The sequence below is a fragment of the Colletotrichum higginsianum genome, chromosome 2 (genome assembly GCF_001672515.1).
Source record: "Colletotrichum higginsianum IMI 349063 chromosome 2, whole genome shotgun sequence".
Lineage (NCBI taxonomy): Eukaryota > Fungi > Ascomycota > Sordariomycetes > Glomerellales > Glomerellaceae > Colletotrichum > Colletotrichum higginsianum.
This window is the reverse complement of record NC_030955.1, coordinates 451,196-474,754: the sequence shown is the minus strand read 5'-3', so window position 1 is coordinate 474,754 and position 23,559 is coordinate 451,196. Positions and strand designations below refer to the sequence as shown.

The window sequence follows — 23,559 nt, the reverse complement described above, 5'->3', positions numbered from 1 at the left end:
GTACATGAAACGTGTGTTATAAAAAGAGAGTCTCGCTCGCCGCTCGCCGCTCGGATACTTGAGCAATATACATGAGGCCATTCCCCGATCCCCGTCACCAAAACCAGGAAGTCGAATACCCTCAGGGCTTGCCCCGTTTCCCTTTCAATTTTCTCTGCCCATCGGCTCTTGGTCTCTGTGGCTAGCCACACGTTATGACCCCATTATCCATCCCTCGAAACAGCCGTCTCCTCGAACACCGGCGGCCAGATCTTGTAGTCGTACTCCAAGAGCGTGTTCCCTTCTATCGTCAGCGGCGAGTCGAACCCCTCCGGCAGTGGCAGCCTCCACCCGTCCGGGATGGACAGGTACATTTCCACGCCGGCGGCGTCGCACTCCATGCCGTTGTACACAGTGTATGGATCACCCGGCCCCGTGTTCGTGCCGACGCGGAGCCGGGGCACCCTGTCACCCTTTCGGACGAAGAAGCACAGAATCGCCGACCTCAGGTCCTGCACAAGCGGGTCCGGACGGCGCTGGCTCATGTCGGCCTGGCGCTCGGCCGCTATGCGCTCCAGCGTCTTCCGGTAATGCGCGTTGTGGCTGCGCCGGGCCTCGTTGAGCAGCTCGTAGTCCGGGACCACGGGTGCCGGGCCCCCGTCGTCGCCGTCCTCCTGGATCAACTTGTCGAACAGGCTCTGGTAGTTGGCGTAGATGGCGGCCCGCGCAACCGCATGCCTCATCGAGGGCTTGACCCGGACCAGGGTCTCATACGCCGCTGGGTGAGCGACGCTGGGATACCAGATCAGCCGGGGGTCGGCCCCCTGAGGGGAGAGGATGTAAGAGAGATCGTTGTTCATGACGCCGCGGGCCGAGATGGCCTTACGGATATCCCGCTCGTATTCTTCGGGAAAAGGCTGGGTCTTCCACCACTGCGCGAACAGGGAATTGTGGTCTGCCATTCCGTGTCAGTCAGTTTCACCTTTTGCTATCGGAGCGTCGTGAGCAAAGGGGGGGATGCCCTCACATATCCCGCGAACGATGCACTGGATCTCAGTATCTATCAGCCTGGGCCGCCGAAGCCGGTGGTACCTGTCAATATCGCCGCTGTGGGCGGCCATGAGTATGAGCAGGTCCTTGTGGCACGTCGTGAGATCCGCCGGGAGGGGCTGACAGAACAGTTTCAGCGCCGCCTCGTCTGCCGGAGGAGCCACCTTCTTGATGGTCTCGATCATGCCGTCGTCGCCGACGAGATCGATGCTCATGTCTTCGGTGATGTTGAACGTCGGCTCGATGAAGCCGCGGCTGGACTCGTACATGAAGAGCTCATCCGCGTCGGCCAGTTCTGCGCCGGTCCCCTCGTCGGATGGCAGACCGAAAGGGGTCGAAAACTTCTGCGTCTCCTGTAGGTAAGGCCGGACGGCCGTGTCGGCGTTCAGAAACGCGGGTTTCGGTGCCGATGTGCTGACTGTGAGTGCATAGTCGTCAAAGACCTTGTAGCGGACGGGCGCATCCATGATGAGATTGAAGATGTCGAGGCAGCCGCTCTCCCGCGCTTGCTCGGCGATGGCAACCTCGGGAAGGAGATTCGCGGTCTGGGCAATCTCTTTGTAGACGTCCGTGTATCCGGCGACAGCACAGGCGCGTGCGGCATGGTAGGCCAGGAAGGGGTAGCGCCGAGCAAGGTCTCTGAGGGTGTCTCCCGATGGCACATCCGGGTACCAGATACAGTACGGCAAGTCGTCGGGGTGGTCGAGATCGAGGTCCGGGATCTGGTTGCTCATGATGGCCCTCGCGTTAAGGGTGCGAGTGAACAACGGCAACGACCCTCGGAGGTCGGCGGCCGGGCCGAAGCAGAAGTCCGCGTGGTATCTGATGCCATGGACGACGCAGAGACGCATTGACTTCTGGCCTAGCGGGTACGGGACCTGTTTCCCGTTGAAGGCGTCTACAGCGGCTTTGTGGATGTATTCGCGATTTTCAAGGCGCTGCTGCAGAAGATCGCCGACGTCTTGCGGGTCATAGACTGGCCGAGCTGGCAGAGTGGCGGCCATGACTTGAAAGTGGTGGGAGGAGGGACACGAGAAAGCAAGGAGGGAGAGAGAAGGCAACTGGGGTAAAGATGTGTCTTGAATCAAAGTCTGAGTTCACAGACAGCCGGTCCAATGAAGCCTCCAGAGGTGTGTATATTGGAGGAGGGTGGGGTGACTAGTCCGATCAGTGCGAATCTCTTTCTTTTCATTAGAGAAGTACTTATGTAAGCTAGGTCTAATTGCGCAAAGGATATAAGGGGGATAGGGCTGATCAGACTTAGACAGAACGTTCAACTTAACTCACTTTCTTGCACTTTTCTTATACTGTCCCTCATATTAAACTAGAGCCTTTCTCATAATCTAATATCAAAGACAATACCACAAGGCATGCCCTTAATAGTTAGTGTTAAGTAAAAGCTCTAAGTAGTAGGTGGCGCTCTAACTGTGTTGCTGTTTAGGAGGAACCTGAATAATCTAGTTAGCCCCTACCTGACTCTGCGTCTCTTTTAATAAAATTGCCTCAGGAGTAACTAACTGATGCATAAGCTAGGTTGCTAAGTCTGCGTTGAGCCTGGGGCTGAAGCTGACGAAAAGGAACATACAACTGGTGCGGGCTGGTCTCTAGCAGACAAGCCGAAGAATTAACTGTGAAAGCAAGCATGAATACTTTTGTTGAAACCGCCCTGAACTCGGGCTTTGGTATGAACTGATTCTTGTTAGCGTTGGGTCCCTTGTGGCCGGAGGGCGGTTTATACACTGCGTGGTCTCTATCCCCTTTGCAGTGCTGCACCGCCTTCGCGATAGAAGAAAAGGTACAGTACTACACTATACGAATCAAAACACAGGGGAAAATTGATGACATTGTTATCTAAAGGGTTAAGAATAAGGTAGCAAGGATGGATAGCAGCTTAACTGCAATTACTCTTACTTAGTCTAGTAGTTAGGGAGTCGGCCTTTGTAATCAAGCGTCGAAATTTAGGGTCCTTCTTATTAGACACTATGTTAAATGTGAATCTGTCAAACAGGGGCTGGATGAAGGGTATACTATTTTCCTGCGTATTGTCGATAAACTGTAGTAAGACCGACTGGAGTCGTAGACCGCCGGCGCTGGGCAAATGCTTCTAGATCCATATAGGCAAGAAAATCTGGACCACATTGAGAGCTAGGAGACAGAAGAAAGCGAGGACGTAGAGTATAAACATCCAGATGGACCCTGCCACGTTTGCGCAAATGCAAAAGCGTCGCTATCATGACCATGGCATAACTCGATTCGTGGGGCTCCTTATAGATAAGACAGGCAGAGCGCGGTCGTATCAGGGTACTTCACTCGACCTGTATAAAGCAGCTCTCCGCGAGGTCTAGGCCTTCTAGATATTCAGGAGGTCAGTGAAGCTTCACTGCTCATGCAGCTCGAGGGCAATGGGAGCAGGAGTCATGCAACCTCTCGAGCTAGCAAGGGCCAGAAACACATGCGTGATGAACAGATTGTTCAGCTGAGTAACAGGAAGAAGGAGACGCATGCACCTTTTGGCTGCCTGTAGGTCTTTAAGTGTGCAGATTATCATTCATGGACGGCGTCCACCCAGGCACGTGGGCATAACTTTTCGCGATGGATGGGGGTTGAGGAACAACGCATGTAATCGGTTGGCGAGAGTGGACGGAGAACAGTGGCACAGAGATGGGAGAGCAATGAGACCCTTCGGATTTCGGCGATTTTACCCATCAACCATCCTGTCATTCGTCTAGGCCGTTATGAGCTCGATTTCCTGCTTGATCTTGTCCGTGTCCTCAAATGTTCTCATGTATTCGTCGTAGTTTAGGCGCCATAGGCTAAGCTCAAGTTCCTCTGGGGAAAACCCTGCAGACTCCCAGTCGATGATGGACTTGACCATGAGGGTATTGGGGTCAAGTAGGACGTTGGAACGAGTGAGGTCGCCGTGGCAGAAGACGTATTCCTCGCCCTTTGAGGACTTTTTGGGGGGCCACACATCCCTGCAGTCAAACTGCTCAATCCGAGGGGGCGGTATGACGACACCGTTAAGCCCAGTCTTGTTGGACCTGAGTAGTCTGAGCTGCGGTATGACCTCCGTTTCGATAAAGATGTTTGTGTTTTCGGATGCGATCTTCTGACACTCCGGGCAATGGCCGGTGGTATGAGCTTGGTCGAGCGGCATCCGGCATTTTTCTCCAGCAACATCGCAAGGAATACCATCGATGTATTGGACCTCCAGACACATAGCGCCGTCACTGTCTGGGCCACATTGAATAACTCTTGGTACAGGGATTGTGGTGTGGTCTTTGATGAGGGCCAAAGCCATCCCTTCATTTTGAAGGCGTTCAGAAGCCCATTTCCATACAATAGGCTTGCCCTGTATATCCGTTGGCCGTTCAGCTGGGGCGTATTCTTTCTTGGTAAAAGTGCTTGGGGTTGTGATGTATATCTTTGTTGCAAGTTTGACGATCTCGGGCTCCATGTCAGTGTTAGGTGGATGAGTGTGTGTAGAGACCAAAGGGTGTGGGGAATGGTTGGAATCCCGTTTTTAATAGAAATTTAATATATCGCCACATGTAAGCCCAAGGGATGAAAGAGTGACGTAATATTTACCGTACCCGGAGTCTCTGGGGACGGTTGCTGGGCCGTGGCGCAGAGGTGCGGCATCTCCGAGGCGGACCTGAAGAAGTACAACACACGCGCCAACTTCTGCAACACGCTCGTGTCGGGCGAGCTCGTCTGCTGCTCGTCCGGCAGCCTCCCGGAGCACACGCCGGCCCCCAACCCCGGACGGCACGTGCCAGACCAAGAAGGTGGAAGGGGGCGACCCGTGCCGTGCGCCTCGATGGCTACGAAATGCGGCGTCTCCGGCACGGACTTCACCAAGTTCAACCCAAAGCAGGACCTCTGCTCGAGCCTGCAGCCGGGCCAACACGTCTGCTGCGGCCGCGGCGACCTCCCGGACTTCACACTTAAGCCCGGCGCCGACGGCAGCTGCCACGCGAACGCTGTCCAGCGGGACGACTCGTGCGCCATGATCGCCGCGGCCAACAGCCTCACGGTCGCCAAGCTGGAGGGGTTCAACAAGCAGACCTGGGGCTGGAACGGCTGCATGCTGCTCTGTATCGGGACCAATATATGCCTGAGCACGGGAAGTCCTCCGACGCCGGCACCCGTCGAGGTGAGTTGTCGAATCCATCCATCCATGTCTCCAAAGCTGACTACTGAGCGTTTTTTCTTAGAATGCCATGTACGGTCCTACAGTAAGTATATTCAGTGTACAAGACTTGTTGCAAAATCTGGGACCAATGCGAAACGACCGAGGGCCTTTGTGTAGCGTCCAAATTCGAGACTGGTTCCCCTAGAACAGCCGCTCCTGGCAGTCATGGGTGTAACTCGTCATCAACCCTTCTGCCTGGGCGGCGACTGTCTGCGGTAGCACGTCAACATGACCGAGACGATCAACGCCGTCTCCATGATCACCAAGGCCGGCGTGCCCTCCAATAATGTCGTCGTCAGGGTCACCAACTACGGCCGCTCGTTCCGCATGACCGACCCCGGATGTACGGGCCCGTCCTGCACTTTTACCGGCCCGTCGGCCGAGTCGCCGGTCCGAAAGGGACACTAAACCGGCGCCCCCGGGTACATCTCAAACGCCGAGGTCAACGAGATTATCGCGGCCAGCGGCAATGACAAGACTACTGACATGAAGGCCGGGTCGGACATCCTCATCCACGACGACTACGAGTGGTTTGCCTACATGGACGCCGTCACCGAGCTCGGCCGCAAGAACGCGTATCCGCCTTCCTCGAGGAGAAGTACCACATCGCCGGCTCCGTCGTGCAGTTCGCCCCCTGCATCCCGCCCCAGGAGTGCGACAAGTACGGCAAGCTCATCGGCGCCCCCGCGCTGCGGCCGGGCTTCCAGATCCCGAACCCCAAGGACTCGATCGAGAAGTCGCTCGGCAACCTCCGCGAGCTCGCGGGCTTCGTCTCGCTGACGGCGGCCGAGGTCGACGCCGGCCTGTTCCTCGAGCCGACGGCCGACGCCGTGGACGCGACGGCGATGCCCGTGCTGATGGTGCGGGCCGCCGTCGAGGCGATGAAGAGCATCTACGAGATGGGCGAGGAGATCCAGCAGAAGCAGCGCGAGAACATCATCCTGCTGGCGCTCACGGCGATCCTCTTCATCATTCCGGGGCTGGGCCAGGCGGCGAGCGCCGTCACCGGCCTGGCCGTCTTCGCGCGCATCGCCGTCGTCATCGCCGAGCTCGGGGGCGCCGCCCTCGGCGCCTACGACATCGCGCAGAACCCGGACAGCGCGCCGATGGGTGTCTTAGGCATCCTGCTCGGCGGCCTGGCCATCCGCGGCGCCTTCAAGGGCTTCGTGTCGGAGGCGGCCACCCTCCGGCGGGGCATGTCGGCGAGGCAGATCGAAGGGCTGGGACCGGCGGTCAAGGAGGGCCTGGACAAGATTGGATCCGTCGTCACACGAGTGTGCAATTTGTAGAGAGCCACGGATTACTGATCATTCTGTTGGTGGGGAAGGGCAGTGGGCGGATAACACGACTGTCATTTGATTCCGAAAAGTGTACTTGATAGATTGACTGAGCCAAGGATTCATTCACATTACTCGTGGCGCAATTTATCCTCCTTCGACTGTTCTCCGCCAGTCATTCGTGGCTAAACTATCTACCGAGATACATGGCGTGTCTTCACCTTGTCACCTGGTGATGCCGAGACCTCAGGAGACAAGTTCCGGCCACACTCGGCCCCCCTTTACTCTGCTTAAAGCTTCTGCGATTGTAAAACGGAAAAGGTCAAAGTAATAGGACACGTATGTACCAAGTCTCGAATCGACTGAAAGCCCCGCCATGGAAAGTCTGGCCAGGGGTTCGACCGTGTCAGCAGCATTACAGAGAGCACAGCAAAAGCCGAAACAGAGATTCAAACAGACAAAACCGTAGATCCGTCTCGTTCGAATTGAGACTCACTGACTAGATGTGTCAATTAAATCAATTTGGTGCCCTTTCGCGTCCGCCCTGATTACTATTCTCTCCAATCGCCGGGTTTCACCTGGGCGTTCGTCTCATTGCTAAGCCTCTACAGGACAAGGTTCTGGGGCCTCGCGCAGCGGCCTCGGTGGGCTGCAAAGTCCGACTTCCCTGCCCCCGTTAATGCCTCCGAGAGCGTGGTCCCCGTGTGAATACGACCACCGCCAAGACCAGGGGGGAGGTCACTGACTAGCCGCCCAAGAAATGCCCACACAAATGTGAGATGGAGTGGGAACTGGCAGTGAAGTAGGGCTAGCCACTCACTGGGCGGTTGTTCTAAATGAGCAACTTAACCGACTCTTCAAGTCAGCGCCGAGTATGACGAGCAGTCTGCTTTTACAAACTCAACAGCAAGTAACGGTAGTTGCTAGACCTAGGTGTGGTTCCCAGGAAGTGTACAATGAATCAGACTCGCAAGCAGTATACAATAAGCTTAAATCATATGATCAGCAGCATTCTTTCACCTCTCTTTCACCAGTCCACTTTTCAGACTTTCAGCTATGGCACCCGGGGCATCTCGAATATAGTGCTCGGATATTGATAGCCCCAAACGGGGAGTTACACTCGATCAGAAATCAAGGCCAAGACAGGTTTAGTTCACTTCTTCGTGATTCCTGTAGATATCGCTCGGCCGTATTTAATCGGGATGAGTTCCCTAACGAAAAAGAAGGCGTGCATCTCTCTCCATTTTCATCTCGTTGCTTCGTGTTGATCCTTCGTCTCACTATTACGTGCATTTATTCCCTCCGGACACAATCGCCATGAAGTTCTTCAGCCTTGTCGCCAGCGTTGCCCTTTTGACACCCGCCGTCCACGGAGCCTGGTGCACGTCGTACGGCATTTCGACAAAATTCGCATGCGTGAGTGGGCGTCGGCGTTTACTATCCTCTTCTGCCCCGATCAAAACTAACCAACAACTCTAATCACAGGGGAGCGGGAGGTTTCAATTCTGTGTAAGTCAAGACTATGTCAGATGAGGTTGGCATGCGCGTATGGTGATCTTACATGAAGCCAGTGTGACGCGCCCAACTCCCCGGCAGGAGACTACAACATTTTTCGAGGCGACTGCACTCGTCCCGAAGGAAACACGCGTAACTGTGGTGATGGTGGTGTAAGTTTCCCCCCCTGGTTTACTTCTTGCAACAACCTTTGCTGACTTAGTCTTTAGTATGTTTCTTGCGTGAGTCCCTCTTCGGCACAACTGCTCCCCCGGTGGTTATGCAGAGCTGACTTGAATGAATTAGTGCCGTTGAATGGGTTATCGTAAAGCAGCTGAGGGCGGGTTATGTGTCAGACTTACAGAGTCAAAAGTGATGGCAGGTCGTGCCACTGTTAGGTGTATGCAACTGTGTACGAATAAGAATTGCTCAATGATACCTTGGTGAGGATGAGATCCATGGGTGTTGGTAAGGGTAGCGCGCAGTGTATCCAGCGGCCACAATCACCTGTTCATCGACAGTTTCTCCGGCTGATTCTTCAGGATGCAAAGCCTTACTGTCCCATGATACTCTCGAATGCATACTCGATCTTTTGAGAAACCCCATCTCCGAGTCGACAATGTATGCATATTCGGGTAAGACGGGTGTGATCCAAGGCTATGTGGGATGATGGTAAGCCGGGAACATCCATCATCCCATGATCCCTGCATTCTGCTGTCTAAATGCATAAAACGTGGGATGCCGAGGGGCTCCGGGCTGATGAGTACGCAAAATGAAGAAAACCAGACAGACACTCGCATAAGCACAGCGCACAGAGCACAGGGGCCCCAACGTTATCCACACCTGTTACCCCGTTCGAGGGGCGGCAATGCATCTCTATTCGCCCCGGAACACGCGGACGAGGTGGAAACCCTAAACGAGGACGGTCTGGTCTGGTCTGGCATGGTGATAAAATTGGTAAGCAAAGTCTCCGCTGGCCGCAGGTTGGAGTTCATGGTTACGTCAGTGAGGGGACGAGGACACCGTCGGACGAGGTATTTATCCCACGGGCGCGTCCCCGGTCGAAGTCTAGAACATGTCATTGTCTCTTCCAACCTCTTAAAGACTTTGACAAAGGATCAACCGCCAACTCACAACACTCTCTCAAAGTACAACGAACAAGAAACAACAAAACATCCACCACAGGACCGCCAAGATGCCCGTCACCGTCAGCGTTCTCTACCCCAACGATGCCGACGCCAAGTACGACATCGACTACTACGTCAACCGCCACATGCCCCTGGCCGCCGCCCAGTGGAAGTCCTCGGGCTGCCTGAGCTGGACCGTCACCAAATACCAGGCGACCCCGGACGGCAAGGAGCCCAAGTTTGCCTTTGCCGGCATCCTCACCTTTGAGAGCCTCGAGACCGTCCACAAGGCCCTCGCCTCGCCCGAGACCGCCGCCGTGATGCAGGACGTCCCCAACTACAGCAACAAGGAGCCTGTATTCCTGATCGGAGAGGATCTTAAGACTACGGCCGCGTAGAGAAAATAACGCGCCGCAGACGACGGAGAGTTTTTCAGACAAGGAAACAGGCATTTATGGATGAATGACAAACTGGAAACCACGGTATTGGGGAGAGGAAATATTATAATTGAAATTTTGCGTATTACGACTCTGTGTCAGGCAGAGTCGCCATCTCTTGGCCCCTCGTGAGAAGAAACAACGCTTGCCTCGAATGTTGCCTGCATCGTCCGCAAACGAAGTCCGATCAGCCATGGGCAACTGTTATATCAGTCCGCTTAGACTAGACGGGGTTTGAATCCGCGTATGTAGCATTGAAAGAGGCCATACCATGTCTTTTACCACTTGACTACTAATCCTTCTTTCTACGCCCCGTGCAAGTATCGCGCTTGCGTCCGTTGATTACAAAACAATTGCATTACTCACCAGGCTTTCATTTGTACGTCCAAGATCTTCGACTGGCGAAGCATGCAAGCTACACACACCTTTGTTAGCTTATTCCAACCTGCCTCGGTTGGCTTTTGAAGACAGGGCCGGGAAGAACGCGCAGAACCCCGTAAATAAACATCATCGTTGAACCGAGAGATTGATTACAACGCATCGGGAACGCATGCGGAAACAAGGTGATTTTCCGGAGCGCGGCAGGATCACTAAGCATGTCGGCAAGACCGCTCAAACTCGTACAAGACGCCATGACAAATCCACAGAAAACGAAACCTGCCTGGAGGAGGCACAGGTATTTCCTTGGGAGCCTGTGAGAAATGTATATACAATGGCACTTGGAATGTTCCTGCGGCATCTTCATTACTACCTCTATTTACTATTGATTGACACCTCCCCCCAAAAGAATCATCAATATTGTGCAAACATGGTTTTGCAGTACAAAGTCTTCTTCAGTAAGCGTGGTTCGGCCACCCGAACCGGCCCAGCCGGACACGACAAGCTGAAGTGGGTTCCAACGTCGTCTACCTTGATCTATGGAGCCAAAGATGCTGTGTTGGTCGACTCGCAGTTGACATCCGACGCCTCCCGTGAGCTCTTGGACTGGGTCGTCGCAACCGGGTACAACATCACACACGTCTACGTCACTCACGCCCACGGAGACCATTTCTTTGGCAGCGCACCCATCCTCGAACGGTTCCCAGATGCAGTTCTGGTTGCGATTCCCGAGGTCGTGTCTCGGATGGAGCGCGAGACTGCACCAGAGCGTCTGGACGGTCTCTGGAAAAGGCTCTTTCCGGGCCAAATCCCTCAAACGCTCAAGATCGCTCAGCCGCTGTCCAAGGAATATTTCGAGCTGGAAGGCGAGAGACTTGAAGTAGTCAGGACTGGCCACACAGACACGGACGACTCGACGACTCTTTGGGTTCCATCTATCAAGCTTGCTGTGACAGGCGACGCTGTGTACGCAAATACCCACCCGTACCTAGGTGAATCGGGAACGGCAGCCCATCGGGAACAGTGGATCAAAGCATTGGACAAGATCGCGGCTCTTAAGCCTGAGCATGTTGTCGGTGGACACAGCGATCCAAGCAAGGGTTTTGGACCTGAATCGATCCAGGAAACAAGGACGTACTTGGAGAACGTGGAAAAGATCAGTGCCGCAACCAATACGGCCGAAGAACTCTACGAGCGCATGTTGGACTTGTATCCTGAGCGCCTCAACCCGGGGTCTTGTTGGGCAGGTGCTGTCCTGATCAAGAAATAACTTGAACTACCGTACAGATATTCAATGTATGCCAGAGAGTAGAGGAAACAGGTAGCTCGATTCCCAATGCTAGGCCCAAGACCAGGTGCGTTTAGATAGGAAAACGTTCAGTTGCGTATTCAACCAGCTACCTGCGTTGTTTGTTTGCAAGAAGCCATAACTTGGCACATTGTGTCCTCGGCTGTTTCCATTCTCCCTGACTGGACGTGGTATTTTACCCAACTCGAATCGCCCAATGTCCTTTTTGGTCGTTCTATCAATGACGTGGCCACCGTTCTTAACTGCATGTCAAGACCAAGGCATGGTTTCTGGGTTTTAAGATTCTGCTGCAAGTCCACCTCTGTAACTTCCTATCTCATGTCTCGACAGAATACCAAGACCTTGACCTGACACCGGGGAGGCGCTCTCAGCGTACTCTAACAGCACTTACGTCCAGGAGAACTGTCGTGTAAGTAGGACAATTAAGAACCAACTTGACACAACAAAGCTGACCAGCTGTCAGGGAATGATCTGGATCAGTACTTGCCTTCCATATCCTGTCGCCTCTCCCGGCAACCCCAGGGCTTTGCCCCGAGGTGCCTGGGACTCGACACTGCTGTCATTGAGAGAGTATAGGTACAGCTTCGTCGCCAACGTCTTTATAGACCCTCTTGGGGTTGGAACAACGGGCTCGCTGTCAGTCAAGCAAATGGCTTTCTACGAAGGCATCTTTTTTGAGGCAGACCCCATCGCTGTCGAGCGATGCCTACAGGTGTTCACGACTGAGGATCTGACGGAGGACGTCAAAAGTTTGGACAAACCTCCGATACGCCCTTTCTTCTGATCCACGGCGAAGATGACGGCGGGGTACCTGTCGAGTCCAGCGTGCAGCCGTTACAAAAGCTGATTCCTCGAGCACAAGTCAAGGTGTACGAAGGAGGAGGCCACAGTAAGTTAACTGCGTCTTTGAAAGGGGGAGGGGGGGAAGCACATGCTAACTCTTCTCAAAGTTCTTTTCATCAGCTATGCAAATCGTTTGCGAGATGACATTCTCAGCTTCGTTGGGGGGCTCAAATTTTAGACGATCACTGATTGCGAGAAAGTACTTAAAAACGGCTTACCTATCAAAATGGCAATAGAATCTGCCGTAGTGACTGGGTAGTCTAGGTGCATGCATGAATCTCACTGATGTCTTGATTCCAATGACGAACGCTCAGTTGTGTACTCAGTCTTTGCCATTCAACGAACATTTGTACGTTGAGAGAACTACCTCCTCAGGTTGGGACGTCAGCAATTCTGGCCGATGATCAACGCTTCGCCGATTTATCCCATCTCACATCATGGCTCGAAACAACCCGTCCATTCGCAAGTACTTCCGTTGCTCATGTCAACATGTCCAACGTGTGGGAGAAAATCACGTCAAGACTAACACTAAGCCACTGAGTTTACCATCAGTGGGGCAATTGTACCACACTACGTTTTCCACGTCAGGGGATTTAGCCGCGAACTTGTGAACGTCCCCGGCCTCCTCATGACCCGGTGTGTAACAAACCGTGTCAGCATAATCGGGACGCTCGCTGGCAGAGTTACAGTGTTGATTGACCTATGATAATAACAAAAGGTGATATTCAATGACTAATCTGAAGATTAACGTAGCTTCTCTTAAGCTGCTAGAATACAAACCAGAACTAGAACTTGAGGGGCTTTGATGCAGCTTTCATCCAAGACCATGTTAGAATATTGTGATGATGGCGCAAAAGTGGATCCACAATCAGTGCAGCAATTATGGCTTGTATAGGGCGTCTGTACCCATCACGACAAATATGTTGGCCGTTGAGACTGATTTCGGAGGAAATAGGTATGTGTGGTGACTATTTCTGATGCTCGTTCGACAGACCCATCTCTCACGACCAGGCAATAACATTCAAGAAGGAGCTTGGTACATGCAACAGGCAGCGGGCCGTTATGGCTCCGCATACAGATACGAGGGACTACATGGGCTCTTGTGCGAATACATAAGCACCGTTCTCCCCGATTCGTTCCAACCCGCTGGACTCTCTATCAGCCTGCATCGAAGTGCTGCGACTATTTGTTAGTGTGCCTGCTCTCAAATTTTCCTTCTGTCGAGTCCACGTGCAACATCTTTTTTTCTCTTCTTTTTTCGTAGGATATGACATTGAAAAGACAGAAGAACAGCACGCGCCATTTCAACTTCAGCTTCACGCAACAAGACATGGATCTCGAGCAGTCTCAGGAACCTGGTTCCCAAAGCTTTGCAAAATTTTGCGAACAGTGCTCTGTTGTTCTCTTCAACGACAGCGCCGATGAGTTTTCCGAAGGCACGAACTGGAACAATGAGCCAACTCTGCGACATTCTCGAGAGGGAGGCAGGATAATCATCCTGGAGCACGTGCGCGGTTGGAAAGACACGCTGCCCGACTTGCCCCGAATGGCTGAATCCTCCAGGGCCGGGTGCAGCATGTGTGGCTTCGTTCGGGAAGCGCTTCTCCGACGAAACGTAGACTACGAGGGCGACGTCTTTGTTAGAGGGGGATACCTATGGGGCGGACAAGGAGATGCAATGGACGTCTCCGCTACAGATCCTGGCTTGGCTTTCTGGAGGTGCGAGGTTTACAAGGTCGCGAGGGGGACCCGCGAGAACCAAGTTGCAGTTCTTAATTTCGGCATCGAGACTAGCAACGGTAAGTTCATCATCACCCTTGCCCCGCTATAATTCGACTGCTGACAAGTCTGCGGAAGATGACGTGCTCCAATGGCTGAGGTTGGACGAGAAGTGCGCCTCAGAGCCCTTGGACCCGGACAATGTCGAATGGCTCAAGTCAGAGCTCCGGAGCTGCGAGGATGATTGCGGCCACGCCAAACCAGCATCATCATTCCTGCCCACCAGGCTGATTGATGTCGGCCAGAGCGAGAAGGACGTCCCTCGACTCGTCGTCACAGAAGACATGCTCAACTCGCGCACGGTCGACGATGTGGAGTATGCGGCACTGAGTTATTGTTGGGGACCCAAAGAAGATGCTCTACAGCAAACCAAAACTACAAAAGACACCATGTCAACCCACTACCAAGGGATGCCGCTTAGCTCCTTAAGCCCTGTCGTGCGGGACACCGTCAAGGTCTGCAGGACGCTCGACATTCGATACCTCTGGGTTGACGCTCTTTGCATCATTCAAGGAGACAAGGCAGATTGGGACCGAGAGAGTCAGATGATGGGCCAGGTCTACTACTCTTGCTCTGTGGCCATCTGTCCCGTCTCTTCTCGGTCTTGTCTCGAAGGCTATCTCGGAGTACGGCCGCGAGGTCTCGACGTCGCTTTCCAATCATCGCGCCACCAGCATATCAGGGGAACCTACAAGCTCGTCCCCTCTTCTACCGATAGTGATGAGGACAGAATGGGCTATCCCCGTCCCGGGCCACCACTGTATTTGGATCTCAGCCGCTCCTCGTGGGACCAGAGGGGCTGGACATTCCAAGAACTGGTCCTCTCACCCCGCATGATCATTTTCGGGCCTTTGATGAGCCATTTTGTCTGCGAAACCAAGACAAAGTCAGAGAACGGGGACGTTGGCACCGATCAAGTGCATGGCCCACTGCGGGCCGCCATAAACCAAGCTCTCGGAGAGGGGTTTGACGAGATGGATCGCTCGGCGAAGAGCGTGCGAGAGGTGTATCGGCAATGGACCTATGTGGGCGAGGTCCAGAGGAGGATCTGGACATATCGTACCGACATCTTCCCCGGGCTTTCTGGTCTCGCCCAGGCCTTCGCAGCGATCACCGGCGACACATATCTTGCAGGCTTATGGAAAAACAATCTCCATCATCAACTGGTTTGGGAAATCGCACGGCCGTTACCCGGCGACTTGGCCTCACTAGTGGACAGCTTGCAGCACGCAGACCCGTACATCGCGCCCTCGTGGAGCTGGGCGTCGCGGACATCGTACCACGAGCATTTGCCTGACTGGTCGTTCGCAGCTTCGAGTGAGATCGAAGAGATGGCCTCCGCCGCCGGCGAGAAAGAAAAGGCGTACTTTCTAGGCGTCTCGCTGCCAAGTCACGTCCGCCCCGAGTTTGACCTCATAGACTACCGCATGGACCTTCAAGGAAGCAACCTCTTCAGACCTCTCAACGGAGCTTTCCTTCAGATCAAGGGCAGGATGTGCCCGTTCCCTTCGGACGTTAGAAGGGAGTCCCTAGGGCCCAGCGGTGACTGTCGTCCGTCGTACGGGAGGTTTTCGGGCGGGATCGGGACTTGCATGCTCGACTGGGGCGTCGGCGAGACGTCGGTGCAGACGCCAGAGAGCATGCGGTTGTTTTTGGTATCGAGCTGTTGCTCGGCAACGTTGGAGTGGAGGAGAGCGAAGTGGTTTGCGGACTGCGATGATGAAGACTTTGACGACTGGATGCCGAGTGACGCGGAGGTAGGCGGAAGTTCATTTCCCGACGGCTATGAGAGCATTGAGACGTGCCGATACTGCGCGGATCCAAAACACAAGCGGACTGGCTGGGGTCTTGTTGTTCATCCCACGAAGGAGTCCGGATCGTACGTGCGAGTCGGAGCGTTTGTCTTTTTCGCACATAAAGGGGGTACGGATCTCTTTATACATAAGGCGGAGGAGATAATACTCGTGTAGCCTCGCTCCCACCTTTATTCCAAATGTCTCTGTTGTTAAGGTAGCAACTGGTCGAAATGTTCCCAAAGTTCTCGGCCACATCAAAAGGAGACTGGCCGCTTTCAACAAGATGTAGTAAGAGCAAATCTGCCTGCAATTCTGTGGACATTGAACATTTGGTCATATTCAATCAAGTGGATCTTGAGCACCCTTTTAGGAACAAGGATATTGATATAGTCGGCCCACGTGGTCAACGAAAATTGAATAGGGCGATAAGTACGCCATTGTACGCGTTTTTCACAAGCTCATAGTCATCGTTCATCTCAAGCTTCTCCAGACTTAGTGCCAGGCCCGTCTAGGTAGCAACTGATTGGGTGGATTACTCACATCCAAAACGACGCCGACTTTAACTTCGCCGAATTGCCAGAACACCCTCCCAGCTACAGGCAAGTGAGGGGGCTTGACTTGCCCTTGTGATGCACTTGGCATTGTGTCGTGGAAAACCACCACTCCAACACACCGCAAAGATCAACTTGGAACCAACAACATATACCTTGCCTCGGTCCCGGTGCTGATACTTCCAAACCAGACACTAACGGACGGTGATCTCGTTTGGAGAAGCCGAGCCATAACGTTTGCAGACCGCTGGCTTGAAGTGGCTTCTCAAAAGGCAATCCAACCGAACTTGTCCAGCCGTGGACTGGGTGCCGTTCGTGTGCAGCAGCAACAAGCCGGTGATTCTTCGGGCGCCTCGAACAAGAACTCGACATGGGACGATCAAGTCCAGATGAGACAGGCTGACGCAAGAATAGAAGTAGTAATCAAGGGGAAACGACCTGGGATAGTGGGACAGCGGTTCCCGCAAGCCAAGCAGGTGGCTAGAGGGAAGAAGAGGAGATGGTTCAGGCGTCTCTATAGCCATATGGCGCACCCCCAACGGAGAGCTCTGGAAAAAATAGTCGGCTGCCTCTGTCTGTAGTGGAGGGCAGAGAATCGCTCCAAAGCAGGGTTGGTGGTGGATCTGAGGACTGTTTCTTGGGCTGTGGGCCGCAGAGAAGAACGCGATCTTTAGTCGTTCTCAACTGGAGAAAGGTTTAGATTCTCATCCAGATCAGCCGGCACGTAAGAAAGACACTTACTATCAAGGCAAAACTTCTCTTGTCGCCCTGTTTCCAGATTTGGCGTATTTTCTCCCCCCTTTCCATCGGAGAGTACACCCAAATCCCATCGTCTTGGCCTTGGTACATTGTGTTGCCGCCCTCTTTGGCATGGGCGTGCAAGGCCCTCATGCGCAGGTTCCAGAAGAGCGAGTATGCGGAAATCTCTGGCTCGTTGTACGGCAGCACCGACATGAGCTGTGGCCAGGCTCGCTCTAGTAGGGCCGAGTCAATCGAGAATATTCGCACATCTTGTGACGGAAGCACAGCCCACAGGGTCTGGTTCGAGCTAGAACTAGCCGTCTCGTGCTGCGAGGAAATGCCGCGAATCTTGAAACCCTGCTTTTTGTTACACCGTGGAATAGTGGATGGGGGAAAAGGCTGGAGACTCACGTCGCTTTTGGTGACAAGTACCTGGTCACAACCGGGTAAGAGGATTGTCCTCCACCATAAACCCGGCTGTCTTGTCGCCGAAGGCGGGTCGCGAGCTGACTGGCAGAACAGCAGCTTCCTTATCGTCAGCCATCGAAAATGCGTTGCTCAATTCTCCAGACTGTTGGCCATCCTAGAACACTACAAAGGAGATTAGCGGGACGTGATGACTACTCCTGGGTCACGCGGGGTATAGCTGACTGGCAACGATCTTGTCGTTCTTTTGAAGTTTGAAGCCACAAAGACCGCATCGCTGAGAGACACACGGGTTGGCCATTGGAGCTGGCAGGATGCTGCGAAAAGAAGGGAAATGCGGGAGGCCTCTTCGCTCTTTAAATACGAACTGGGCAAGGAAATGTTAGTGGCTCAGGAAGCACTCACTGCGTGTCTCAGTTGAATGAACAATCCCGCCGTCGCCCTTTTACTTGCATTTCTTATTTCTTTTACGTTCAAGAGGGGATACAGTATGCAGTGAAACAGACTACTGATGCATAATGCACAATGTGTTGATGACACAGCAATTCTAGTACACGATTTTCTTTCACACGATTAATACGCATCGGCTAACAAGCAATGATAAAACAACTAGCAACCAGGCAGCAGTACTTACATGTGGTGGCCTGCCGGCTGACTAGCTGAGACGGGGCCTTCTACAGCTGGTAGGGCTCCAAGATGCGGAGCCAGCAGCGCATGGAGACGTCCATGGACTGTATTGTATCCTCGCAACGGTCAAAGACGCCGTCTACAGCTGACATGATTATTACGTTATAACTGGGCCTTGTCCTCTAGGGTGCTTCTATAGGGCATGTCGTCCCCGGCGTCCCAGGCGCCTGGGCCGACGGCTGGCAGCTCTGACATCTTCACAAGGAAGTTGCGGCAGGCACTATTAAAAATGAGATGCCAGCCGGTGCGATGCATCCAGCCTGTTTGGAACGCCATATCGACAGGGCCTGCAGCAGTGGCAGTGGCGGTGGCGCAGGGATCGCTGGCGAGGTGGGCTTGTTCTGCATCATGCGCCGCGGCAAGCAGGGCATGTTGGGCAGCGGGCGCGTTGTTGCCGCCGGTTGTGGCCGTCTTGCGAGGCAGCGTTGACCCTCTGGTGTAGGAGACCGGGCTGTCTAATAGCCCTGCGCGCCGTTGTGTAACTAGCTCTATAGTAGGATACTGCTGTGGATCTGGTCCTATTGCTAACTGGCTGCCTTCTGAGAGTTCTTAATGCTGTGTGCCCTAGAGAGGTGGCAGCTGTTGAATTGGAGGGTATAACGCACACGAAGGGCGCCACGGAGGGCGTTAGAGATAGGACTTATCGTCCGGCACAACCGGCCGCTCGGCGGCAACGAAGGGCCTGCCGCGGGCTTCGTCCCGGGCAGTGGGTTTTGTAGTGGCCTTAGGCGCCTCGGAAAGGGGGTGCCGAAGGCCTAGTCGGGCGGCAGGGCAGAGCCGCAGCACACGAGAATAGTTACACACATCGCACCCAATATACGCACAATTGACCCATTACGGTTACCCTTGCCAATCTAACAGTAACAGCAGTTAACAGGATCTCCCTAGTAACACACAGAGATAAGCTTTTTAAACATCCCTATTACTTTTAACATTAGCAGCCTAGTAGAATACTATTAGTAAGGAGGTAAAAGAGGGGATAGGCTAGAAGTACCTAGCAGGGATCTTTTACTTTCGCTAGAAACTATTACACAGACTACAGACATAAATACGGAAATGGCCGATGATAAGACTCGTAGTATAGACTATTACGCTGAAATTAACAAACCTAGCTCTGTATAGATTATTAGCGATGCAATGAAAGGGTTTAATGAGTTGTTTAATTGCGTTGCTAACGCTCTACGACTACTTTCGAATGAAACGCACGCCACTATAAAGTCATACCTAACATCCTTTGTAACCACTTCAGCACGCCTCCCATCTTACGCCTCCTCCAAACTCGTCACACAATCATCTATTCCTTTCTTCTTTCTCTAGCAAACCATGAAGCCCACCATTTTCGCCGCCCTCGCCGTCGCATTGGCCGCCGCGCCCGCCTCCGCCGAGACCAACTCTATGCGGGCCGGCAACGTCTGCGTCGCCGAGGGGGACAAGCGCTGCACCGACAACCCGGCCAAGGGCAACGTCCTCGATTTCCCCGAGTCCAAGACCCCGAGCCTGCCCAAGCAAAGCGCTCAGGACCTCGGCGCCTCGGTTAATCAGGCTAAGAAGCGCGCTGGGGAGCTGGCCGAGCGCGGTATAAAGAGGAAAAAATTTACCATTCCAACGAAAAATAAGGGCTCGACAATTTCCGACTTTGAGATTCGCAACGTGGAGTTCCAGATCGTCACGTCTGCTATGGGCAATATCGACGTCCAAGTCATCAACAAGTCAAACAAGAATATCAAATGGAATGTGTATGATTTCGATATTGTTGATATTGAGTTTGGTGGTACCTTGAAACCTGGAAAGAAGAAGAATATTCGATGGAAAGACGCTAAGCCTGGTAACAAGGCTGAAGCAATGGTAAATTTCTTAGATTAAAAAACATTGTAGGGGGATAAAAGTCTATACTATTAGTTTAGACTCTTAAGCTTAGGTTGCAGGAGGTCTAGTATACAGGCTGTTTACAGCTTTCTGTAGCTAAGGTGGCGCGCACTAACTGACTTAATAAGCAACTCTAGTTAGATTTCTTACTAGGCTAGTTACTATAGCTATTTCTAGACTTACTGCAGAAAGTATATTACAGCTTACTTATATATAGTAATTCCCTACTTACTGTTTTTTTACCTAAAATAGTAAGAGTACCTATATACTAAAATAGGATAAATCTCTAGTACAAATAGTATTTATTCTTCTTCTAAGGGTTTAGTGTAGTATAATATTATAGGAATACTCTTATACGCAAGAAGCTCCCTAAATTAGTTATCTTACGTACTACTTTACGTACTTATATGTATATAACTAATAATAACTTACTCTCTTTACTTTATATAGAATTAAGTATCTTTCTCCTCTATTCTCCTATACCTTACTATATACTCTAACTTATAATAATTATAAGTTTAAATTTACTTACTATTGTATAACGTACACGCATAGCGAGTCGGCCAACATAGCGAGCCGGCCACTCCTTATCGCTAGAAAAAGCCCCTTTTCTAACTATTTATTAAAAAGTAGATTCTTAACTAATAAAGACCTAGTTTTTAGTATTAGATAACGATAAGAGTTAGATTTTAAGAAATAATATTGTAGAAATTATTGTCTCTTCCTAACCCTAGGTTCTTAGTAATCCTCTTATCTAGAGGCCTAGATAAGAGGTAAGCTTAGTAATATAGGCTAGAAAGAGATAATAATTTTAATACTATTATTTCTTAAAATCTAACTCTTATCGTTATCTAATGCTAAAAACTAGGTCTTTATTAGTTAAGAATCTACTTTTTAATAAATAGTTAGAAAAGGGGCTTTTTCTAGCGATAAGGAGTGGCCGGCTCGCTATGTTGGCCGACTCGCTATGCGTGTACGTTAGTTAACTTTAATTATTAATTAATACCCTTTTTATAAAGAGTATATTTTATATAGTCTCCTATTTACTAATATATTAGACTATACTTCTATACTCTTTAATATAATTAAATTAATTAATTAATATAATTAGCTAATTTAATACTAAGTACTAAAATCCTAATACTAAGAATTAAGTATTTAGTTACTTATTAACTTTAACCTTAAGAATATACTATTTAAGTCCCTTACTAAGGAAAGAATTCTAATAATTAAAGAGCTAGTAGTTAAAAAATAGACTACTACTAAATAGTAGTATAAATTTAACCTTTAGAAATATAAGAATTATAAGAAAGTATAGAATAAGGATTATCCCCCCTCTCCTACTTCTAAAAGTATAATTCCTCCTCCTAAGAGACTAATATATTCTTTTAATAAGCTTAAGAGACTTATAATTTTATAGTTAAATACTCTAGAGGACTAAACTATTATAGTTAAAGCCTATAGTATAATAGTTCTATTGTGCACTTATTATATTAAAAGCTTTTATATAGTACTTAATTAAATAATAAGAATTATAAGTATAATACTTCTTATAATAGTATACTTAAAAGTAAGTACTAATAGTAAAATTATAGTTTAATAAACTCTTTAATATTTAAAAGTAAATTTTATACTTAATAACTTTAGTACTCTCTCTACAATTAGGGAGGAGTATTAATAAGTCCTTAAGTATATAAAGAGAGGAGTAAATTCTATATACTAGTATAAGGACTAGTAAGTAGCCTACTTTTAAGCTTATACTTATAATATTCCTAAGGTTTAAGGTAAGCTTATAGTAAAGGACTTTCTTAATGTAATTTAAATTAAGTTAAATTTAACCTAGAGTAAATGCATATATAAAATATATATTAAAAACTTTAAGCTAGAGTACTTAATACTCTTAGTCTTAAAGTTAGAATAGATTTTTAGTATTATAACTTACAATAATATAATTAAGAAGAGCTCTTTTAGAGTTAGTGCATACTTAATACTTACTAGCTAATTTAATAAATAAGTAAATACTTATAAGACTTAGAAAGTTATATACTCTTATAGTTATACTTATAATTAGACTATTTACTAATACATTTACTTATTATACACTCTTATAGGAAAGGTTAATAATAATTAAAAGACCCCTAACTTTATAAAAGAGTAATAAAAGTAAATTTAAAATAAAGTTATAATTAGTAAGTAGAAAATTACTTACTAAAAGTTAATTTTAAATATATAGCTAAAGTTTAATAGAAGACTCTTCCTAATAACTCCTAATTTAAACTACTTAGGAAATATTAAGGACTTAGAGTATTCTAGTAGTATTATAGTAGTTACTATTAAACCTCTTTAAATCTCTAAGACCTCTTGCGCAATCTTTAATATAACTCTTAGTAGTATTTATCTACTCTCTAAGAGTACAGTTATAAATAGCTATAGTACTATATACTTTATTAATAATAAGGGCCTCTTAAAATTAGAATTCTATAAGCTATCTACCTCTAATAACTATATTAAAGTAGGTACTTTATTATTTCCTATAAGTAGGAGAGGTACTTACATTATTAAGAGTATTATTAATAGCCTATAAGGGGTAGTAATAGAAAATCTTATACTTATAAATATTACTATTATTAAAAGCTTTTATATTAATATTACCTTAGAGACCCTCCTTCTTAAGAGTAAACTATAATACTATAAGTAGAGTTATACTATATACTATAGGACAATTAATAATAGTAATATAATTATTAACCTCTATAGGAAGTATAACTTAGTCTTTATTTAATATAAGCTAACTTCTAACTACTTATACACTTATAAGAACTCTATTCCTACTAGCCTAATAGGCATTCTAGTATTTACTAACTAAGGGTTATAGAGGAGAATATATTAAAATACGCACAAGAGAGCTAATACTGCACTCTTTTAGTATTTTAGATTAAATTACCTTAGTTTAGAGGGACTTTGCAACCTAGTCTAGAGAGTAAGGAGTATACAAATTAAAGGCCTAAATTAGCTTAAATGCAAAAACTGCAGTATTATATATATAGAGAGTATTATTTTAAGAGGACTATTTAAATTAAAAGTAATATACTTATAGTATAGAGTTTACTAGAATCTCTTTAACTTCCTAAAGTTACTATTAGGAATAAAATAGATTCTTATAACTTACAATAAGTACTTAAGTTTTATTATAGCCTACTTACTTACATATAAGACTAAGTCTCTTATACTTAGTACTCTTTAAATAATTAAAGCTTAAGTGCAATATAAAAAGAGTCTTAATATATATAAATTCTAGTATAATAATAAAGTAGTACTCCTTAGCTCTAAAGTTATAAGAGTATACAAAATGTAGACTTTCTTAATTAGAATTAAAATAGAAATACTACTTCTATACATAAAGAAGCCTATTAGAGCTACTAAAAGAGTAGGTTATTTAATTATTATTAAGTCTATTAAAATATATACTATAGTAAATCTTCCTAAGGGGCTATATAATAAAGTAGTCTTTATAGTAATTTACATTTATAATATTAGCCTATAAGAATTAAATAACTAGGAGTCTCCTATTAAAAAGGAACTTAAATAGTACTAGTAATACTTCTACTAGTAGTAAGTAGACTC

At 49.1% G+C, this 23,559-nt stretch overlaps 9 protein-coding genes across 9 annotated transcripts; 6 read left to right on the top strand and 3 right to left on the bottom strand.

Annotated features, from left to right (window-relative positions):
• Positions 1-203: 203 nt before the first annotated feature.
• CH63R_01912 (uncharacterized protein) lies at positions 204-2,033 on the bottom strand (the record flags this gene model as incomplete). The annotated part of the gene is made up of 2 exons (XM_018296887.1): positions 204-934; positions 1,007-2,033. The coding sequence occupies 2 exons, from the start codon at positions 2,031-2,033 to the stop codon at positions 204-206; spliced, it is 1,758 nt and encodes a 585-aa protein (XP_018161703.1).
• Positions 2,034-3,754: 1,721 nt separating this feature from the next.
• On the bottom strand, positions 3,755-4,486 carry CH63R_01911 (uncharacterized protein; the record flags this gene model as incomplete). Its single annotated transcript, XM_018296886.1, has 1 exon — positions 3,755-4,486. The coding sequence occupies one exon, from the start codon at positions 4,484-4,486 to the stop codon at positions 3,755-3,757; it is 732 nt and encodes a 243-aa protein (XP_018161702.1).
• Positions 4,487-4,849: 363 nt separating this feature from the next.
• Positions 4,850-6,513, top strand: CH63R_01910 (Glycosylhydrolase family 18-6; the record flags this gene model as incomplete). Its single annotated transcript, XM_018296885.1, has 4 exons — positions 4,850-5,185; positions 5,444-5,614; positions 5,666-5,773; positions 5,818-6,513. 4 exons carry the CDS (start codon positions 4,850-4,852, stop codon positions 6,511-6,513), a joined length of 1,311 nt encoding a protein of 436 aa, XP_018161701.1.
• Positions 6,514-7,818: 1,305 nt separating this feature from the next.
• Positions 7,819-8,324, top strand: CH63R_01909 (uncharacterized protein; the record flags this gene model as incomplete). The annotated part of the gene is made up of 4 exons (XM_018296884.1): positions 7,819-7,917; positions 7,987-8,010; positions 8,073-8,168; positions 8,226-8,324. The coding sequence occupies 4 exons, from the start codon at positions 7,819-7,821 to the stop codon at positions 8,322-8,324; spliced, it is 318 nt and encodes a 105-aa protein (XP_018161700.1).
• Positions 8,325-9,190: 866 nt separating this feature from the next.
• On the top strand, positions 9,191-9,520 carry CH63R_01908 (Ethyl tert-butyl ether degradation; the record flags this gene model as incomplete). Its single annotated transcript, XM_018296883.1, has 1 exon — positions 9,191-9,520. One exon carries the CDS (start codon positions 9,191-9,193, stop codon positions 9,518-9,520), a length of 330 nt encoding a protein of 109 aa, XP_018161699.1.
• Positions 9,521-10,367: 847 nt separating this feature from the next.
• On the top strand, positions 10,368-11,207 carry CH63R_01907 (Zn-dependent hydrolase; the record flags this gene model as incomplete). Its single annotated transcript, XM_018296882.1, has 1 exon — positions 10,368-11,207. The coding sequence occupies one exon, from the start codon at positions 10,368-10,370 to the stop codon at positions 11,205-11,207; it is 840 nt and encodes a 279-aa protein (XP_018161698.1).
• A 2,212-nt stretch (positions 11,208-13,419) lies between these two features.
• Positions 13,420-15,838, top strand: CH63R_01906 (Neutral/alkaline non-lysosomal ceramidase; the record flags this gene model as incomplete). The annotated part of the gene is made up of 2 exons (XM_018296881.1): positions 13,420-13,888; positions 13,947-15,838. 2 exons carry the CDS (start codon positions 13,420-13,422, stop codon positions 15,836-15,838), a joined length of 2,361 nt encoding a protein of 786 aa, XP_018161697.1.
• Positions 15,839-16,719: 881 nt separating this feature from the next.
• On the bottom strand, positions 16,720-17,683 carry CH63R_01905 (uncharacterized protein; the record flags this gene model as incomplete). Its single annotated transcript, XM_018296880.1, has 4 exons — positions 16,720-16,899; positions 16,957-17,313; positions 17,368-17,462; positions 17,608-17,683. 4 exons carry the CDS (start codon positions 17,681-17,683, stop codon positions 16,720-16,722), a joined length of 708 nt encoding a protein of 235 aa, XP_018161696.1.
• A 1,709-nt stretch (positions 17,684-19,392) lies between these two features.
• Positions 19,393-19,849, top strand: CH63R_01904 (uncharacterized protein; the record flags this gene model as incomplete). Its single annotated transcript, XM_018296879.1, has 2 exons — positions 19,393-19,805; positions 19,834-19,849. 2 exons carry the CDS (start codon positions 19,393-19,395, stop codon positions 19,847-19,849), a joined length of 429 nt encoding a protein of 142 aa, XP_018161695.1.
• Positions 19,850-23,559: the final 3,710 nt, after the last annotated feature.